A 20,955-nucleotide genomic window follows, 5' to 3' on the forward strand; every position below is an offset into this window, starting at 1 on the left:
AGTGTAGATACACTTGTGTGTATATTCAAGATATTTTAACTTGAATAAATATATGCAGTAATTTTTTTTCCAGCATTCGCAGTGCTTTTCAAAACCTTGTGAACAGTGGAGCTGTTAGAATTCAACCAACATTTCAGTGAATATTCAAATTCAAATTTCAATTAAAATTGTATTTGTCACCTACAAAGTCATACATAGTACGAGATGCAGTAAAATGCTTATTAGTCACAATAAAAAAAGAAAGATTATCATTAAGAATTAAAGTATAGAAAAACTGCAGCTATAGAAAATAAGAACAAAATATAAAATATAAAGAAACTTTATACAAATATGGAAAACTTTAGTTGTAGATTTACACTATGTACAGTGAATTAGAGAACTGAATTGATAATTGAATTTAAATAGAAGTGTCCAGGGGGTGTGCAAATATGTATTAATGTGTAGATGCAGTGTCCATAAATGTGCAATGAAATAAAAATGTCCAGGATGTGTGAATGTCCATGAATGTGCAGCTGATCTCAGCACCCTCTGTAGAGCTCGTCTGTCCTGCATGGTGCTGTTCCTGAACCAGGTCGTGATGTTTCCAGTCTGAAACAGTGTATGAGGGTAAATTATAAATGAGGAAGGTTTCATTATAATTAGTTTTATCAAATAAATGTAAAAGGTGGTAAAGCGGAACAGCTCCACGGTTCCTGAGATCTGTCTTTATGGAGCTCTGCATGTTCTCGTTGTGTCTTTGTTTTTTGGGTTTCCTTTGGGTTCTCCGTACGGACTGGTTGTTCTACATTGCGTAAGTGTGAATGAGTGTGTGTAAATGTTTTGATTGAGCTGTGTGTGTGTTTGTGTGTCTGCCTTGTACTTAGCGTTCCTGGGATAGACTTCAGATCTTGACAAGCATCTTAAGCAATTGCTGAGGAAGAAGAAGAAGAGGAAGAAGGATGTTAGTCAGACCCTCGTCTCTCCTGATGACTAACGGACGATCCGCGTCTGTGTTGTTGTCTGGTATGTGAGTTTGACGCATCACATATCACAGCTTGTTGTCCATCATCCCAAAATAACCGCCATCACTTAGAACCAAGGTTTTGCAGCCAGTAAAGAAAATGTTTAAGTTTTTATACAGGTATAAGACACTGCGTCGAACCCTCAGCCCTATCGAGCGACCCTTACGAGAAGACGGATCTGCTCGGAGACCTGATGTCTCCTTGATGCAGCACTGTACAGTACAAGAAAGATGCGAGATACACAATCAGTACATGTTTAATTTAAACCAGGGAGTCTTGTCTCTCATGTCCTGCCCTCTGATCTGCGTTAATAGTGCAGCCAACACTCAAACCCTCTCTAGGGACGGTTGTGATGTACGAAAACAAATCTGTAACCCCTTAACCAAACAGGACCCTGACATTTCCAGCATACCGTGCTAATCTCGGGCAGCTGTTATCTCTGTTCAGGAAGTGCTCTGGGCCTGATGCCGCGTCAGGACTCCAGTATCAGGAAGGGTACAAACACAGACAGAAGACAAACGGGGGGCAACAAAGACACAAGCGCTCCAGGGGTCCGGAATGATCGTGGCTAGATTTACAGAATGCTGTTCTGATCTCCAGTAAAGACATCAAGGGCACATGGGGACGTCACTGTACAAATCTGTGCTCATCAGCACCAGCGGGTTCAGCGTATCCGACTACATCCGCAAGTTCACGGTAACTAAATGCAATCTCTTCTCCTCTTCTTTAAACACATTTTGCATGATCATCGGCATCGAGCACAGACTGTGCTTTACATAAATGAAGGCTTTCAGCACCGGATAATGACAGTTCTGGAAGAAAGAGCGCACAAGCAGTGACAGCTGAGCATCCCTGAAAAGAGAAGACACACACACACATACACATACACACATGCACACACACACACAGGATATGCAAAAAAATCCGGGTCTTGAAACGTCAGGATTTGCATTTAAATGAGAAAATGGAGTTTGGAATGTTGTGGAAAATGAACAACACTCGCTTCTTCTTTTACTTTTTTTAAACATGAAAATCCCACTTTAGAGACTTTATTGATGTTATAAAGCTGCTGCTTTGTTTTGTGTGAACGTCACGGCGAGGGAGAAGATCTTCAGACTAGTGCCTTTGCTTTGCTTGTCATTTTAAGTGCTATGCTCATTCGGTTTCTTTGTTTTGCCGATGCCGCTTTGCCTTCCATCACTTCTGAGCTGTGAATCATCCTCAAATATATATATATATATTCCTCCCTGGATGAGTAAATCTCCTCTTCTGAGCTCAAGTTCGAAATAAGCAACGACGCACTCAGTGCTATTTGTGTGTTCTTGAAAATAATGGATGATTGCTAAAGATGAGGGGATAAAACCCCCTAGACGAGCTTCTATGCAAGTGAAATGTGGTGATAACACTGTTATGAAGCTCAGACGCTCACTTATTTGGTGGAGGGCAAGCTGCGTCGCCGTGTCCTGCCATGTCACGCATCCCTGGATGGAGAGAAGCCGTCTGTAAACAGAGCCGAGGGTATAAACCTACGGACTACTCACATAGGTCAGGGCTAAATGTTGCTTCGAACAAACAGAAGGATATTGTCCACGTTGTCATGGATGACGGAAAATCCGCCCTGATCGACTCACAGCACGTCTGTTCAATGTTAGAGCAGCGTCTGGGGTGCGAATCGCTGTGACAGGATATTAACTTACACGCTGGTCATTTGTACTTTTGATCATAACACATTTGTGAGATTCTGAGGATGACTGGCCTCGTCATTACACATGAACCTAATGGATCTGGTCCGTTTGTTTATTTTAGAAATATGTAGTTAAACCCTGTCCAGAATCACTTACGCTTTCTACTTGATGAAGCTCTGTTTACTGGTACAGTATGAACTCTTAGTTAAGTGTCCATAAGGCTACAGAAAACCTACATAAGTCCTGTATGGTAATGGATTTAAACTTACAGAATGATGTCATCTCTCATCAAGCCTGCCTTTAATCATTGTGAGCTGATTTGTTGACATAAAGCTGTGTTTTTATGAAAAAAACTAAATGAACTTAAAAAAAAAACTAAAAGCTGTGTTTTTAAATAAAACTTAATGACATAAGAATGTTATAACAAGTAACAGGTCAAAGTCATAAACAGATCGCATCCAAACTAAACATAACTCTCATATTATCTAAAAAATAGTCAAATTAAACTTATACATATAGAGATATTATAGACAACAGGTCTGTACTTGTGACATCATTACGTTGCTATAAGGGTTAATAAATGTCTCATAGTCGAACGCTTTTTAAGATATACACATTAATGTCATTGCGGCTTCATGGCTTTGTTATGAGTTCACATTAAAATGGATTAAATAGTTTACATACAAATACAAGTGTGATTTTGGTGTCATGACATTGCCATAAGTACTAATAACTGTCTTATGAGCAGAACATACTGTATGTATGCTTTACACTGAGATGAGAATGTTATATAAGGTACTGTACATAAGTGTAACAATAGACAATAAATAAACAAGAGCTTATGTAGACCATTAAGAATAAAAATTAGTTCGACACGAAAATTGTCAATAAGGCTATAAATGTTTATTCCAGTTTATGTCATTTGTCACAAAGGACATATGCAGGTGCTACAGTATGTAGGGCTTATGCAGACCTGGAATGGATGTCAACTAACCATGCAAACTGTAAATGAATAAATCTATATTTTTTTTATTTAGGAATTTCAGTTGTCAAAGAACGCTTATGTAGGGCCTATGTAAGCTTATGAAGGCTTTTGTATACCTTTGTATAAATTTAATTCAACATTGAAATTGGCTATAAAATGGTCATTAATTGACTTTTGACATTTATTCAGAGTTATGACAGTTGTCAAGAAAAGCTTAAGACTTCTGTAGGCTTATGTAGCGATGTATACAATTGTACTGTAAATTTGACATTAAAATTGTCAATTAGGTTATAAATGTTAATTCAGGGGTTATGTCAGGTGTCAAGGGATGCTTAAACAACTTATGCAGGCTCGTGTAAACCTGTGTACAAACGTCACTGAGCCAGGGAGACTGTCAGTTAGTCTATAAATGTTAATTCAGGGTCAGGTCAGTGGTCCAGGCAGGCTTATGCAAGGTTTATGTCCACTTATGAACACTGTCCTCAAGCTTGTCAGCAAATAACAAGTTTAAAGGATCGTCCCTCTTCTAAAAATAAGTGGTTGTCCCCTTCAGGTTGTTCTTCTGTGATTGTAATTCCACCTGTTGTTTGGCAGCTTTATGGTTTTATGGCTTCAGAAACTTGAGTAAAGGTCACTTAAACTGTTTTGTCCGAGTCGCTCTCTGGCTGAATGAGTTCCACCGACCCCAGAAGGGTTGGGTCAAGGTCCCGAATCACTACTGTATTGGACCGGGTCGGCAGAAGGTTGAAGAAAAATCTTTCTTTCATTCAGTCTGTCAGGGTTTATAGACGTTAGAAGAATATGTTATGTAACGTACAGTATATAAGTGTTCCTACAACACTGCAGGAAATTGGACGCTAACGTTAACATTTCCATTTTCCATAATGCTATGTTTTTGTCTAACTTGAAATAATTGCGAGGCCACTTAATACCACGTGAGATCCTTTCCAAGAGTCGGATTATTATTTTCCTTTTAAAACCTGCAAATGGGTTTTTTTTTCCTATTCTCTGAGAACATTCTGTATTTTCAGGGGAAGTCAAGTCAAGTCCAGTTAGTATTAGGAACAAACTTCTCTTTATTTTTCATCCTGGTTTTTTATGGCTAAAGTCATTTCTTTGGGTAAAATAGAGAACCACGGGCACTTCTTCCTCTGGGATCATTGTCTCCTTCATCATACCTAAATGTGTGGACAGTCACAGCTGAGGTGAGGAAATATCCGTTTATGAGCAGACTCGCTGCCAGCTCTGATCCATCTCGCTCAGAAATACTCTGGCACACTAGCACATCCCTGCACACGGCTGGGAAACTGAGTGGGAAACTGCGTTAGTGCCGGCAGGTAATGATGAGATCCTCTCATGGAAGGGTTTAAGGAAGTCCTGTTCCAGCAACGGAAACCAAAACGCCCAGCTGATACCTTTCCACTGCTGTGTCCGTTACATAACACACATCTACAGAGAACGCTCGGGATCTGGCACCAGGACAGGATGGAAAACCGGACTCTCACCGGGGGAGGGATTTATAAATAAAGCTCAGTCGCTTACAGCTGAGACATGAGTGTGGACCAAAGCCTCATTAACTCCCTGCACTGGTGGATGACTACCATGCTTTAAACGCAGTGGGTGTGACAGGGTTATGATTCCATGCATTCTGGAGACAGATCCTCAACTATTGCTGTTATTTATGTACTTTCCATGCTGTGAAATCCACTTGGATGTTTCACAGTGTTATGACACTTACAAGTCCATAAAGACTCTGAGAAAAAATGGATTGATTGCGAAAATCTGTTTTTATTTCCCCCGATAATCAGATTACTGTGTGCATGTGAACACGGTTAGAGAGATGATCTAGTGGTGTCCAGGGCCAAGATGGGGAACAAACTTGTTTTTAATGCTCCAGGAATAATAAAGTTGATATACAGTAGTTATTATTTAGTTATTATAAATATGAGTGTTTTATTTAAATAAAGAGGTCATGTAAAAAGAACAGTATGAATAATATTCACTTGAACTTGAAGTGGAATGTTTTGGAATAAAAAACTCAAATTGCAACAATCAATCAACGAATCAATCAATCAATCAAACAATCAATCAACGAATCAATCAATCAATCAATCAATCAATCAATCAATCAATCAATCAACACATATTTGTCTACTTTGCCTAATTTAAACATTCAGTCTTCCCCACCCGAACCCTAAATAACAATAATATCCAGTACATCATTTTCTGCTCAAAGGGGTTTTGATTCAGTCATTTTCACTTCGTGTTTGATTTTCAGGAAATGAAACTCAGCTCGTGTGCGTCGGCTACAGTTGAATAGATGACGACACCTATTCAACTGATTTCCTCATGCTTGGAAAAGTGTTGTTGCATGGCCGTTTCACTTCATTCATCCTGAGATGGATGTGATGGAGCTACTTTTATGTCGCTGCTGCACATGTTGTGTGCATTAGGGTCTTTATATAAGTGTACTCCAGGGTGGATTTTAATGCAAGTGATAATAATTATGATTTTTATGCACACTGTACCATTAAATGTGTAGTTTCTTCTTGTGCCACGGTTTTGTGCAGGTTTGGTCCCTTGGGGCGTGACCCTACTTAACCTCTGGGGGGCGCTGTGGTGTCTGGTATCAGGAAATTAGCAGCACGCTTTAACGCTGTGGATGCTGTGGGTTACAGGGTGTGGATCGACAATTGATAATCAATCATTGATAACAAATATAATCATAAAATTGATAATCAATATAATTTATTTGCGTGTTGATGGTGTTCATGTTGTGGCAGATTGGTGTACCTACAGTATGCAGGCTGTGGCCCTAAAATAAACTGAAGTGAACTAATTGGTGGAACAGTGACTATAAAAATGACTTCTTGTAGCATTGTTAAATCTTTACAAAATAAAATTAATGGATGTCCTTTACTATATAAAAGTGCTTGTTTAGTGTGAGATCATTAGATTTCTTGTTTTTTATAAAGTAGTTAATGTTTATAAAAGACAACGGTACTCTAATAAGACAGAAGTCATAGGTAAGTTAGTTTAAATATAACATGATAATGATATATATAAGGTCCTTTATAGGAGCAGCGGTGTCTCCTCGGTGGTAAAGGTGTTGGACTGCTGACCAGGAGGTCCCTGGTTTGACCCCAGACTCTGCCACTGTTGAACAAAGTCCTTCATCCCCAAGTGGTCAGATATAGAGCTGGCAACCCGACCCTGTAAATAACGGCCACACAAACGGCGGATCTATATCCATAGCCCGAAGTTCTAGGTGGTACATAAACAGAACCATGCATGCATGGCAACATTGTAAAATAGACTTTCCTGTGTGTTCTTTATCTATTGGTTCAAATTTTAAACCAGACGTTTAGTTTTTTCTCTATTCCTAGATTTAAGCACAACATAATTCAGTAGACTAAAATGTATGACATGATGTTACTTTGGAAATATTACAATGTGTTTATTAGACCTGAGTATTCCTATAAGTCTCTCATGTGCCGTTTTGTCTGACAATCACGTCTGTCCCAGATAACAACGCCAAGCTATAGAATGTTGGCTAAATTTACCTCCTTAGATTATACTGAACATATGGCTAGGGAGCAGATAACGGTGTGTGTGTGTGTGTGTGTGTGTGTGTATGTTAAAAACCTTCAGTCATTATATGTAAAAAAAAAATAAAATAAAAAAGTACAGATTTTTATCAGGCTCCAGCTGTTATTTATAGCACTCCCAAGGACAGCACACTGAGAGATGTATGATAAGGTGATATTTACAGCTCTCTCAAGGGCCAGGAGTCAATGTTCATCTATTCTCATTTAGTAAAACTGAAGTGTTGTTTAAGCAGAATATCAGCACAGTTTACATTCTGGTATTAAACGCTGCAGTTTCTGATCTATTTTATTCTGTTTACCTCTGGAGCTGCGATCTGTTCCGTCTGATGAGGGACCGCGGCTGTCACACATGCGTTCGCACCGGTGTATTTAGATGTTCATCTTAGGATCTGAGGATTAGGTAGGAAAAACAAATCTACCCAAGTTATTCTTTGAAAAAACTGAAATTTGACATTAAAAATGTAACAAACGTTTAACTGAACTGAACTGAAAACAAGCAGGTCAAAATCAACTTAATTCCTGTTTGTGCTCTGAATTAGAAAATGTAACACACATACACACATAATGTTGGATATTGTGTTAAATTGACCGTGTGCGCAGAAATGAAGGTGTGAGATTGCATTTATGTGAGAAGTCGATTTTTAATCACGCACTCATAAGCGCGTATTTAAAAACGTACAGCACCATCTGCTCAAGTTTGAGATGAACTAATGATTTTTTCAAGGTTGATTTTATGGTCATTTTTCTATATATAAAATTCAAAATAGAATATCTTTTCTTCTCGTTGGCCAATGGCGATGTTACGTCAAGCTCGGCCGAATACACCTGTGAAACACCAGTAAAGTTCTTGCAGTGGTTTTGTACGTGATGTGTGCACAAACAGACAGGCAAAAATTTTAAAAGTTTTATTATATGCAATTATTATTATTATTATTATTATTATTATTATTATTATTATAGATAATGCTACCTACTGTAAGATATAAAGCTTACTACACAAGCACTAGTGACACCAACATGGGCTCACCTCTAACCAGGATTAGCCTCGTCTCCCTGCACAAACCTCTTTTTTATTTTGTTAGTTCAAAACTCATAAACACTGTTTTGTAGGTTTTTGACCTTGTATGTTGCGTCATTCCCAGTGTTACACCGCAGACAGATCACCAGACACGAAAGAGCTCCATTGACCTGGTTTTCTCACAGAGACCTGGCAACCTTGCAGCATCAGTCAGTGACTGAACATGTACACGAGAAGCCACTGTTGCTGGAACTGCTCTAACAGATTAGCTAACCTCGGCAGTCTGATTCTCAGGGCAGAAAGAGAAGTCCCGTCCTTCTCACGCAAAAGGCTGATCATGCTCTCGTGGAGTCTTGATAATGGATAATTGTGGCATTCAACCTTTAATCTCCGACTGCAATCATGAACCCTTAGCCAGCTGTGCCACTCGGGAACATTCTGTACCGTACTGTACCGCGCTGTCTCACTGTGTGCCGTGTTGCACAAACAAAACAGAAAGAAACTGTTGCTACTGTCCAATTATTCTCTGCCTGCAGTGCGTTGGGAACGTGAGCAAGCCTCTGGATCGCGTATTAGTTGGTTTTTCTCAAGCAATGTTTTCCTGGCAGGAAGTAGCATGATTGGAAGAGCGAACACATCTGACATTCCAGTTCATGATTAGTCGTCGTACCAGTGTCCACAGGGGTTTATTTTTACATGACGTACAGACCAAAGTCAAGGCACAGCACAAAGCATTAGGCGTCTTTAAACCCAGAGTCCCAGCCCGGACAAACCTGCACCATATCTTATATTAAAGTCTTATTCAGTCTGACTCCAGGTTACAAAAGGTCATACCTTGCATGCGTACTCGTCTACAACATCTGTCGAGTTAAATTTAAATGTTTTGGTGACGTGGAGGCCCTGCTGGAACGTTGGCAGCTCTAGGACCTGTATATAAATGCTCTCGAACAGAGAGGGGGAGGAAAAATAGACGCGTCCCGATAAGATACTGGAATGGAGGGGTTTATTTAAGTGGTGTCATGTCTCCAGTGCATACTGACACCATTCTGGACGAGCTGCTCTTTTCAGTGGGAGGCACAACGGTACCTCAGAGAAGCCTTAAGAGGAGTAAGATAGGTGGGACTGAAATAGCCGTTCTGATAACTTTTGGTCAGTGTGACCCAATGATTGGTGGTGCTTCCTTCTCTTGCCTTTTGTTTTAGCCCTGAACTGCTGTCCTGACTCTATTTCACTCTAATCATGAGTAAACCGGTGTCTCTCGCCACCTGCATTGCCAAGATGTACGAAGGTGCCAAGCTGGACAGCTCCGGGACTTCGACTGGGACACCGAGGAAGGCCAGTTCGACTCTTCTGGGCAGCCTGGGCCACATCGAAGAAAAGATAAACGTCCTGGAAGGAAAAGTCGAAGAGATCACAAACACACAGAGTGTAGTGCTGCAGAAATTAGAGACAGTGTGTCGAGGAATAGGTGTGTTAGAGAAAAACTTTGAACAATTAAGACAAGACAAACCTTCTGGACAACCTTCTGTGAAACCTTCTCAGCCGTGCGACTCGGCCGTGATCGCAGAGGTCAAATCCCTTTGTGGAGAAACGGTGGCTCTGCTGATGAGCTTGAAACAAGAAGGTCAGCTGCAGAGGAAGAAAATGGAGGGGATCGAAAGCTCCGTGTCCACCCTGGATAAAGTGCTCGGGTATGTGGGCGAAGCGTTTCGCAGCTCCAAGATTGTGGAGTTCATTCTCAGCGGCGTCGTACCGTGGAGGAGGCAAGGCCTTCTGGACGCAGCAGGGGATGAGGTTAGTGAGCGTCTAAGGGTTTATCAGGGCTTTTATCTGAGTGGGACTGAAGTTCATGCGGAGTTGAGGCAGAGCTGTGGAGGTGCGCGGGTTTGGGTTTTTAAGCTGATTGTTCTCTGAATGCTGGTACATTTCATCAGAAAAAAATAAACTTCAGGAAGAATCTGGGTTTTAAAAAAGTGCTGCTGGTTAAAGGTCTCATATTTTACTATTTCGTTAAAAGGTCTCCTCAAAATGTGTGTGTGTGTGTATATGCTGCAGCTGAAATAGCCTTCAGATAACGTATTTCTATACATTAAACTCCTCTATAGAACATACTTTTTTGTTTTTGCTGTTTATGCAAATGAGCTACTGCTAAGCAACACCCACTATAGAACAGCAGAGCTGAGTATGCATTACCTTCTATGAGGTCACATTAGGGGTAAAACATTTTATTGGTTTGTTTAAACCTCAGCCAATCAAAGATGAAAAAAACAGTGAATGTTGTTCTTCCTCACATTTCATTTATATGCACACAGTGCGTGATAGGACACCTTTAAAACTAGCACAGCGGAACCTCGGTACATAATTTAAATTCATTCTGGATGTGAGTTCTTCTGCAATACAAATTTGCCCATAAGAAATAATGTAAATGCAGATAACATTATTATATGTAAATGCAGATTAACATTATTTTTTATCAAAAAAAGTGCAAAAAATCACAAGCATTTAAATGCATGCCAAAGATATATTATGGTATCGTGAGTTTATGCTTTTGCTGACTGAAAAAAATCCTATTTACATTATTCTCCCATACATACGCGCAGCTTAGCCGACGTTTGGTTTAATTTGATTTGATTTGATTCGGTTCACTTTGATTTACTTGTTCATATGCAAAATTTCAATTCTTAAGGTGTTTGTATGTCAAGTTTCTACTGTACATTTAAATTTCAATCTTAGCTCCATTTTTGAGATTTGGTTAAGTTCCAGTGCCGCGTGTTTCCCAGATCACTCCTGTCTCACGCAGAGACGCTTCACCGCACTGGATTTGTTGTTTAAAGACACTTGACCTGGATTACTAGAAGTTCAATTGTTCTCCGCGTCTCTGGGCAAGAACAGTGAACACATTCACTCAAAGCATTTTCTTTGGTGTATTTTCTGTCAGATCTGCCGTAATTATCACGCCAAGTTCAACATAAACCAATACCAAAACTCAAACCCTGGTGATACGTGCTATCAGAAATTTCAATTAAATTCTCAATTAGTTGAAAAATGTTTCATAACAGCAGCTCTAACAGTAGTGAAGCTACAAAACACATGTTTATACTGCATTAATGCTTTTGTTATAAAATGTTATAGTTTTTATAGTAACCGCTCATTCACAGAGACTGAAATTGAAATTTTGTTGTCAATTTTCTGCAGGGAGAAAAACTCTGTCTGTCTGTTTGTCTGTCCGTCTGTTTGTGTCTGTCTGTTTGTTTGTTTGTTTCCAGGTCTCTCTATGACTTGGATGGATTGTTGGAGGATGTGTGTGACACCTGGTCAGAAGCTTTCATGTTCTCTCTTTGCTGATATTAAACTCCTGGCAGGAAAGTGTTTCGACTCGCGGCCGCGCATCAAGCAATTCTTCTTCTTCTTTCGTTCCATTTTAAACCTGGTTAAGACTTAAAAATAGCTGCTATAACAAACAAAAACAGGAGTTCACTTGTTTCTCCGACATATGACGCGTCATTATATAACACATATAGTAATTGTTGGCAAATTTCTGTAATATAAATGAAATAAAGCACTTCAGGATGCACAGCTGTTGAAAAATCATCAACTCCATGGTGTTGACAGGATCTCTGCTTTTTCACATCACGCTGTGGTTGATTCTTTTCCCATAACAGCACAGCAATGGGTGTTTTATTTCCTAGGAAATGCATCATCTGATGTAACGTGCTTGTTTCTTACAGTAGACGAAGTTGTTTTACAAAGATTACATCAGTTTTAAAAAAGTTCTCCGTTCCAAACTCTGATCTTATATCTCCTCGCATGTCCTCCTACCTCGTCTTTATCTCGGCGACGTAAGGCACAAGATTTCGCTCTAATTGCCTGATCTGTGGTCATACAGCGTGAAGCTATTGCTAAGTGAAGTGTGTGACATGGCAGGCCCGGAGCGCTACAAACACTCTGGGAAAAATTAGATAGGAATCTGACTGGGAATTGTGACAGCTCATAATTTGTAGCTCCCTCAGTCTGGCTTTTGAAAGGAAAAAAAGAAAGTACTTCTGTGCTGTTCTCGCTTTTCAGCTTGTGGTTGAGGAACACTCTTCGAACAACCAATTACTGGAAGGACTGCGTTTCCTTGGAGGCACGAGCGTCCACTTGTGAACCTTCTAGACTTGTAGGCGTAGAGACCGACTCTGTGTCTGTACATACTGTTTATTTCTTTCTGTTCTGACTTTTTAATATAGAAACACCTCAAACCGTTCAGAATAGTTCAATCTGTTCATTTTCATTTCGTTTTAAGATTTGTGATGCGCTGGAGTTTAATCCAATTATCTCAACAGTCGAGTCGAGCGAGTCGAGATAATACTAAACAAAAGTCATTTTTATTCAAATGAGACCAGATAGCAATAAAATAGAGGACAATCCAACCTCCTAATGTGTGATGCAGGAGTTTTTCTGATTGCCAGAATGTCACTTCGGCTTAAAGCCACAAATCAGCAACAGCAGGTTTTTTTTTCTTTTCTTTTTTTTCTTTTTTTTTCCCGCTTCAGCCAAATCCAATCTGTGACACCTTTACCTTTCCTTTTTTTCTCCTCTTCTTTTCCTTAGAAAAACACATCAGACGACGATGCCACAAAGGCCAAAACCACTCTGTGTCACACAGGAACTCAGGCACCGGACGACGTTAATGAGCGAGATGCAGGTAGGGGATCCGACCTCTTAATAAACTCTGCTTTGTTGTTAGCTTTCTCAGAAGCAGAGCTTCATCATCAACCTGGACCACGTCCACGGGAATATTCTTCATCCATACAGAAACACGGCTCGGCCGAGGAGGTGTTTGTGCTTTACAGATATTTTATCGGTTATCTGGTTGTGGTCGAATGGGGAAAACAAGAAACATCTGGTTTCCAGGTTGAAGGCTTTATTTATAAAATATATATTTGATCAAAATTAATGAAAGTAAATCAAAACGTTAAGCTAATTTGACACTTCTGCAATAGTAAGGAAGCACATTTTATAAAATTAGTTTTTAAAAGCGATGTCTAGATGCTACAGTAGACCTCGGAGGTGCCACACTTTCCTTGCAAAAGTATAAATATTGCTTTTAAAAATCTCTATTTTTCTGTTTTTTCATTCGCAGCATTTGGCAGACTCGTATTTTTATCGCATTAAACGTCTGATAAACACCTATGCTATGCTATGCCCATGCTACAGTTGAGTGTTAAGGGCCTTCCTCAAGGGCCCAACAGGGATAACTTGGTGGTGGTGCGGTTTGAACCTGAGACCATCTTCCTGATTTTAATATCTAGTTGTTATTAAAATACCTTTTGATTTACCTTTATCACCTTTACTTTGTCTTAACGGAGCACTTCAATGTGTTTTCCCAAAATTTCTTCTAGTAATATTACAAAAGTTATACTGGTACCCTAAGAATTCAGTCCCAGAGCTTTTACAACGCAGTCTCCTACGCCATGATCAGTCCTGTCCTGAGCACCACTGGGGCTTTAATTCCGCTCTCCATGTGTCGCCCGGTGCTGATGTGAGAGGTGGGCGATGGGGAAAAAATGCGTCAGGAATCTTCACACCGTAATGCAGGTCCTCTGAAAGGTTGGTATGTGTCATGTGACATGTGAGACCTACAGTGGAGGAAACCGGATCCCACTGACACGGGGAGGAGGAAACTTAAAGTCGGTGTGTAAAGATACTTTAAACCCAGTCACAAAATTAACACAATGGGGGAAATCGGGGTAGGGGTTGGTCATGTACAGAAACATTATTAACATGTACAGTAGCACTATTGATGTATAAGGAAACAATATTGACTTGTACAGTAACAATGTTGACGTGTTCAGTACCAGCTGTTCATGTCCAGTACTTCTGCATCTGCATTCTCACAGCGTCTTTCTTTCTCCACTATGGCTAACATTATAATGCTATAAGTCTGTAACCCTGCCACCGTTTCCTCTACAGTCCCAGACAAGCACCAGTTGCACAAAGACGATTCTTCAGCGCTTGATTCCTCTCCAGCTGTAACAGAAGAAGTTCCAGTTGCTAAATCCCAGCGGAGGCCGAAGGAGGTGACGCAGAAAAGCAGAGAGCCGGGTCGAGTCCAGGCCTTCGCTCCCGAAAGCCCGAGTGAGTCTGAAGTGCCCGAACCGAACAAAGATCATGAAGTCTCGCCTGTGGGGAGCGTCTCCATGACCGAAACTTCTCAGCCTGAGAGGTGAGCCTGTAAACTCAGTCTGATGGAAGTGATTCTCCTCCACTTCTACCTCGTCTGATCTGACACTTGGCTTAGCTCGTGATCTGCTAATCACTCCATTCATGTGTTCAGTCAAAAACAACAGGACAGAGCTCTGGGGATTTCCTCCCAGTTTGGAGGACCTTAGGAATACCTAAATCCAAACGTTTTAACTTTAGACAGGATTTTCTGTAGTGTGTATTAAAATATTTTCAGGATAAACGTGTGCTTATCAAAAAAGATCAGATTTAACCAATTGTATTTTTAGATCTGATCACTAAAATGGACAGTTTAATGAACTGGAAAAGAACGTTCTGGTCTTTTTCTGATGTTTAGGTTTCATTCCAGCTTCAGATTCGTGATCTTGTCTGAGTGACCGCTGTTTTAACATGCTTTGCCTTTTGCGATGCCTTTACACAGATGTGGAAAGTAGTTATTTAAGTTACCATCGTGTCCAGGCACTTCTAACCACTCTGAAGGTTCTCCTTGAACATCTCTCATTAGTTTTTTGCTTTTTATACATTCAATATGAGAACAGAGATGTTTTAATGATGTTTTTTTTTTTTTTAAATATTACAATAATGACAACCAAACCAGTTGACTTGTACAGGGTCACGTAGAGCTTGGAGCCTATTCTCAGAAGACTTAGGGCAAAGGCAGGGTACACCTTGGACGGGGTGCCAATCCATCACATGGCACACAAGCACACTCACTCACACACTTTGGGGATGCCTATTAGCCTAATCTGCATGTCTTTGGACTGTGGAAGGAAACCGGAGAACTCGGAGGAAACCTACCAAGCACAGGGAGAACATGCTAACCATGAACACAGACCCTGAGACGGAAATCGAACCCAGACACTGAAGGTGCAAGGCCACAGCACTAAACCACAAGGCCACTGTTGCCAAGAAGCAACAGAGGTTGGACACTGAAACTAAAACACTGGCCAATTTTGTGTTGGAGGTTTTATGGCTAAAATTGACCAAATTGGTGTCCAATCTTCATTGACTGCACATTCCACCAGAGTGTGAAACTTTAATTAGCAGAGTATTAGCACAGTTTTGCTTAAAATATTGCAGTGCACACAACATTATGGGTGACATATCAGAGTTCAAAAGAGGACAAATTCGCTGGCACATCTTGGGAGAGTTACGGTGTGAAGAAGCCCCCAAGAAGCGTACCACCCAGACTGTTGCATGCCCAGAGTGAAGCATGGGGGTGGATCAGTGATGGTTTGGCCTGCAATATCATGACATTTCCCAGGCCCAATACTTGTGCTAGAAGGGCGCGTCACTGCCAAGAACTACCGAACCGTTCTGGAGGACCATGTGCACCCAATGGGTCAAACATTGTATCCTGAAGGCGGTGCCATGTATCAGGATGATAATGCACCAAAACACCCAACAAGACTGGTGTCACTGTCACCAGTTCTAAATATTATTGAGCCACTTTGGGGTGTTTTGGAGGAGCAAGTCAGGAAACATTTTCCTTCTCCTGTCATTCTTAAGACAACCTGATGCTGTATTCGCTGCAAAAGGAGGCCCATACACCATACTAATGAATTACTGTGGTCTAAAACCCGGCGTTTCAGTTTCATTGTCCATCCCCTGTAAATATAAAAACAATTTGTTATGTTATGCAAAAAGACGTCTGCATTACTTTGGTGTCACTCGTTCAATCCGCTATCCATAAACCTCCTGCCTCCTTCACCATCATTCAACAGTTTGCTATTGGGATTATTGACCCACACCATGGCTCCATAAGCTCAATAGCCGTCACATAGCCAGTCTTTCACTAGTTTTCCAGGTCAATAGCACAACTCTCCAGCCAGATAGGCTCGAGTTAATTAGTGACAATCCCCTGGTCTATAATACATGGCATACTTTATGTCCTCTTTATACTTTTGGAGACAACTGCGTGTGAAAATGACATTAGATCAACAGTTTCTGAAATCCTCCCTAATCCTGACATGAATAACCGAGCCACGGGCGAGGGCTTTGAGATCAGGGGGATTTTTTGATCTTTATCTGCATGACTTTCACTAGTCTATTTTACTCCGGTCTTCTTCCGGCTTTGAGACCGGTGCCAAAGAGACGCTAATGAAGTGCTGAGTGAGCCTGCTCAGTGTTTCTGTCATTTCAAAATGACCTGTGGTTTGTCCCCTACTCAATAGAAGATGAATGTTAAAATATGCACTAATAAGTCTCTCCAGGTTACCACAAGTTGGACAGAGTGTGGGTTTGTGTGTGTATTAGTTATTTCTCCTCACCACTGTTTATAATAAACGTATGCTGTAATAATATGGCAGCCGTATAATAAGGCACATCTACACACACATGAACACACACTGGTCTTGGCCTTATCATCCTGGAAGGTAGAAAATCTGAAGTAGTTTATACAGAAACCAAAAGAGCACATCAGAAGACAGAACACACACCCTTACTCTCACATCGCATATAAACAGCGGTGTATTGTTGCATTGTTCCGAGTGTATGCCGAGGCCCAGTTCACTCAGGGTGACCGAACGTCTTTATATGATGCATTACTGAGACGAGAAACGTGCAGAGAACAACAAAGGATTCTGGGAGCTCACACTCGAGGATGGATCTGATCTTTTTTTTTTTTCCAGGAGACGTTTACATCAGGTTCCTATGCACTTTCTGTGTGTTTTGTAATGAGATTTAATGAGATTTTGTCAAAGCTGCGGCTGGTTCGGAACACAAAGGAACTTTGAAAGCACGTTAATTAACCCGCATAAAAATTCCGTGAAATTATTCTTCATGAACGTGTCTCATTGTTATATTGTATGAGATTTCAGAAGATTCCGACAAACATAGCCTGGAGACAGAGGAACTAGAGGTTCCTACATGAGAAGGGCCATTGGGTTCGTTTTTATTGTTAAAGAAATAAAGAAAGAAATTCCTGAACAAGTGTGAAAAAGAACTTTTGGCGAAGATCCTGTTCTGTTTTCTCATCATACAACATTTCTGAACAACAGTTCTCTGGTTTCTAAATAAGCTCTCAAGTTACTAAAATGTTAAATTTTTCCTCAAATGATTCCTGAAAAGAGAATCCTCAAAAGTTTCCTGCATGTTTTGAAAATAAAAGCTACTAAAATGAATTTTTGAGAATATACGCATTTTGCATAAACAGTAAAAGGTTTCTTTGTTCCTGATAAAGTTCCTGCAGTGTCTAAAAGTTCCTGAAATGTTTATGAAGTTTCTAAGTTCCTAAAAAACTTCCTCAAAAGACTAAAGCATTTTCCTTTTCGGTCCGTTTTTTGTGAGAAAACACTCAATTATAAAGTCAATTTTTTTAGTGAAAAGGTTCCACTAGTGTAAATGAGAAATTAACACTTGTTTAAAAAGCGAACACCTTTAACACCCAGCCTTTGTGGTTGTCTCTCGACATGCCCGCTGTTCAATGAGATGAGAAACCTAGGCTGTAGTTCATGAGGAGAGGAGCAGAGCTGCTACACAGAGCTATCACTAATTATGCCAGACTGAAAGGAGGTTCAAAGCTCATTTCGTCTGAGCTCCTGACAGTTTATCTCCTGCTAATTGGCAGTTCCTATTCACATGCCCTGCTGATTTTCACGCTGTTCTTAAGACCCAGCTTTAACATGCATAAACGTGATAAGAACCATGTGGTAATGGTATTAAACTAACTATTGGGATTATGTTTTTTTTTTTATTACTTCTAGCAAAACCCCAGAAACACAGAGCGCTCCTGAGCAGACGGACGTCCCTGCAGCCGCTGTCCCGCCGCCTGTTGACACTTTAATTAAAAAAGAGGACTCGAAGCAGAAGAGGGAATGCGAGGAAAAAATTAAAGCTGTCTCTAAAGCCAAGCTGTGTCACGCCAGAAAACCAAACCTGCCCATCACGGAAAACCTGGAACAGAAGGAAACAGCTGCTCTGGAAAGTCCACAGCTAAGAGAAGCGGAGTGTGAGCCAAAACATGACCCATTCAGTCAGAAAGCTAACACTGCCCAAACAGCCCAGAACAAATCTGCTGCGGCGACTTCAGAAGCGCCGAGTCCTGCAGCGCAGGTGAAATCTCCAGGACTGGATTTACAGTTTCCCATCGTTGGTGCGTAAAAAAGAAAATATTGGAAATAATTTAACCAGAAATGAACACTCACTAATATTTACATAAAGTAGACATGATTTGTCATCATTCTGAAAAATATGATTTGTAAAACTATTGCTTAAATAAGTGGAGTGGGTAGGGATTTGAATAATTTTATCCATGCTCCATGACCACACCCCCATTACCAGCCATGCCCACAAATCTCCGCCCCCAGAACCTACAGTGGCTCACGTAAATAAAAACTTGATTTTTAACACTATAAACATTCTGATTCATGAGGATGTTCAGGAGTTCCCCTGCTCTCCTTTCATTATCTTTTAAATAACCTTTTATGAGTTCTAAACTGCTATTGAAAAGATGAGACAATTATCTGCTGGAGAATAAGTTGTACAGTAGTATTATAAATACATAAATAAATAAAAAATTAGTTTCAGCTAAAAATTTTTTTTTCTTAAGGACAAATCATCTTTTAAACTTAATTGATTTGTTTCCTGCGCCTGGGTTTAAAATCCTGTTTAGGAAAAACAGAGCATCTCTCGCAGCAGAAGTTAAATGACTCTATTGAGGAAAAACACCGCTGCCAGTGTTTAGTCTGACTTTACAGCGTTTCGTCTTTTAGCTGTTGTTTAAGCACAGAGAGAAAAAGACAGAGAGGGGGTCTGTCTAAACAAGAGGACGGAGGACATATACTGAAGACATATACTTCATTACTTAAGTACATCTTTAATGTACAGTATCTGTTCTCTACTTGAGCCGTTTCATGAGAAGATACTTTTACTCCACTACATCCTATAGCAAATAACTGTACTTTTACTTGGCTACATTTCTGCATGGTGTTGCGTTACATAACTAAGGCAGTATTTGAAGCAGGAATTTTGCCACCTGCTGAGTATTATTATGACTTTCCTGTCCTTCAAAACATGCCTAATGACGCAACAGGTGTTTAAAATAGCAGAGCTGGTTGCAGACAGCGACGAAAAAAAAAACGTTTCCAGTTGGGAAGCACAGACAGGGAGTAAGAGAGAGAGAGAGAGAGAGAGAGAGAGAGGAGAGTTTTTTAACATTAGGAAGACTATTGTGAGCGAAAACAAGCCCTGTTCTTTTAAATGTAAGTAAATTTAAATAGAAGTACCTTTTATTCCTTCACTCAGGCACACTTAAAGTAAATGAAGGGCTTCTACTTTTACTTAAAGTAATATTTGCCCTAAGGAATCTTAAGTACAGGATTTGTGAACTTTTCCACCTCCAGGCCATAAAATGGTTTTATAATTAATCTATAATACACTTGTGATTAGATCATTATGTTTTAAATATTTGCACAAGCAAGAACTAAAACTAGATTATCACACCTTGTAGGTAAATGTAGTTGTTCAGCTGAGACACGTTCGGTGTCTGGTCAGGGGTAGCTCAGTGTTTAAGGCAATGGGCTACTGATCAGAAGGTCCCAGGTTCAAACCCCAGCAACCAACCAGTTGCCAACTGTTGGGCCCCTAAGCAAGACCCTCAACTGCTCCGATGTGTAATGAGATAAAGTTTAAGCCCCTCTGCTAAAGGGGTCTGCCACGTGTTGTAAAGAACCATGTGGTCTGAATTTAAAGGTTAAAAGTGAAGGAAGCTAACAGCTTATAAAACCACCTCCTGAGCATTTTGCACATGTCAGACTCTTCTCACTCATCATCATAGATTTCTGGACTCACTTACCTCAGCACATTTTGGTGTCAGAATCATCTCAGGTTCTTCAAGTGGAAATGTAGCTAAAGTTCATGGGTTCATGAAAGAGAACATATGGTTGTAAAAGTTCATGGGTTGCAAAAAGGGTACCGGAAAATGTTTCCGAGTTCACAAAAAGAGCAGAGGTTTCTAAAAATGTCCTAGGAGTTTCAGTAACATGTCTTGGAAACCCAGGTGGTTTCAGAAGAAGGTTCTAAATAATTTGTTCCTAGTGCTCTTGAAAGGGTTTCCAGTGGTGGAATATGGGAGGAAGAAAAAACATGACAGGCTTCTAACATGTGCTGTGTTTCCATGGAAACAACATTAGAACAAGCTCATTGTGATAAGCATTGTGATTTGTAGCTGCGCTCCGGTCAGAGGTGTTGTTGGAGAAAATTCATTACCAGCAACCAGAATAAAGCATTCCTCAGCGCTGTCGTGTGAATCTCTTAACCAGAGGTCAGTTTAGACAATTGGACGTTTTTTAAATCAAACGGCTATGAGATGTGTTCAGGCTTAAATCTGTGTCAGAGATAAATCAGATAAAATTGGCGTGGTTTGTAAGCAGCTGCACCTTCCCAGCGTTCAATAGATCATTAGCTGGAATCTGGAATCTAAATTATGGCTCGT

At 40.3% G+C, this 20,955-nt stretch overlaps 1 protein-coding gene across 2 annotated transcripts in view; it reads left to right on the forward strand.

The window, feature by feature from the left end:
• The first annotated feature begins 1,559 nt into the window (after positions 1-1,559).
• mylk3 (myosin light chain kinase 3) overlaps positions 1,560-20,955 on the forward strand; it is a 44,830-nt gene continuing 25,434 nt past the window's right edge. Inside the window, exons 1-4 of one of the 2 annotated variants that reach the window (XM_053492937.1) lie at positions 1,560-1,697; positions 12,891-12,984; positions 14,253-14,505; positions 18,227-18,615. In XM_053492937.1, the coding sequence (XP_053348912.1) occupies positions 1,620-1,697; positions 12,891-12,984; positions 14,253-14,505; positions 18,227-18,615 (814 nt within the window). In that variant the 5' untranslated portion in view covers positions 1,560-1,619. Of the gene's footprint in view, positions 1,698-9,379; positions 10,092-12,890; positions 12,985-14,252; positions 14,506-18,226; positions 18,616-20,955 lie in introns of those variants that run through there. The other variant, XM_053492936.1, reaches the window with a different exon arrangement.

This window comes from Clarias gariepinus, chromosome 3, assembly GCF_024256425.1.
Source record: "Clarias gariepinus isolate MV-2021 ecotype Netherlands chromosome 3, CGAR_prim_01v2, whole genome shotgun sequence".
Taxonomy (NCBI): Eukaryota; Metazoa; Chordata; class Actinopteri; order Siluriformes; family Clariidae; genus Clarias; species Clarias gariepinus.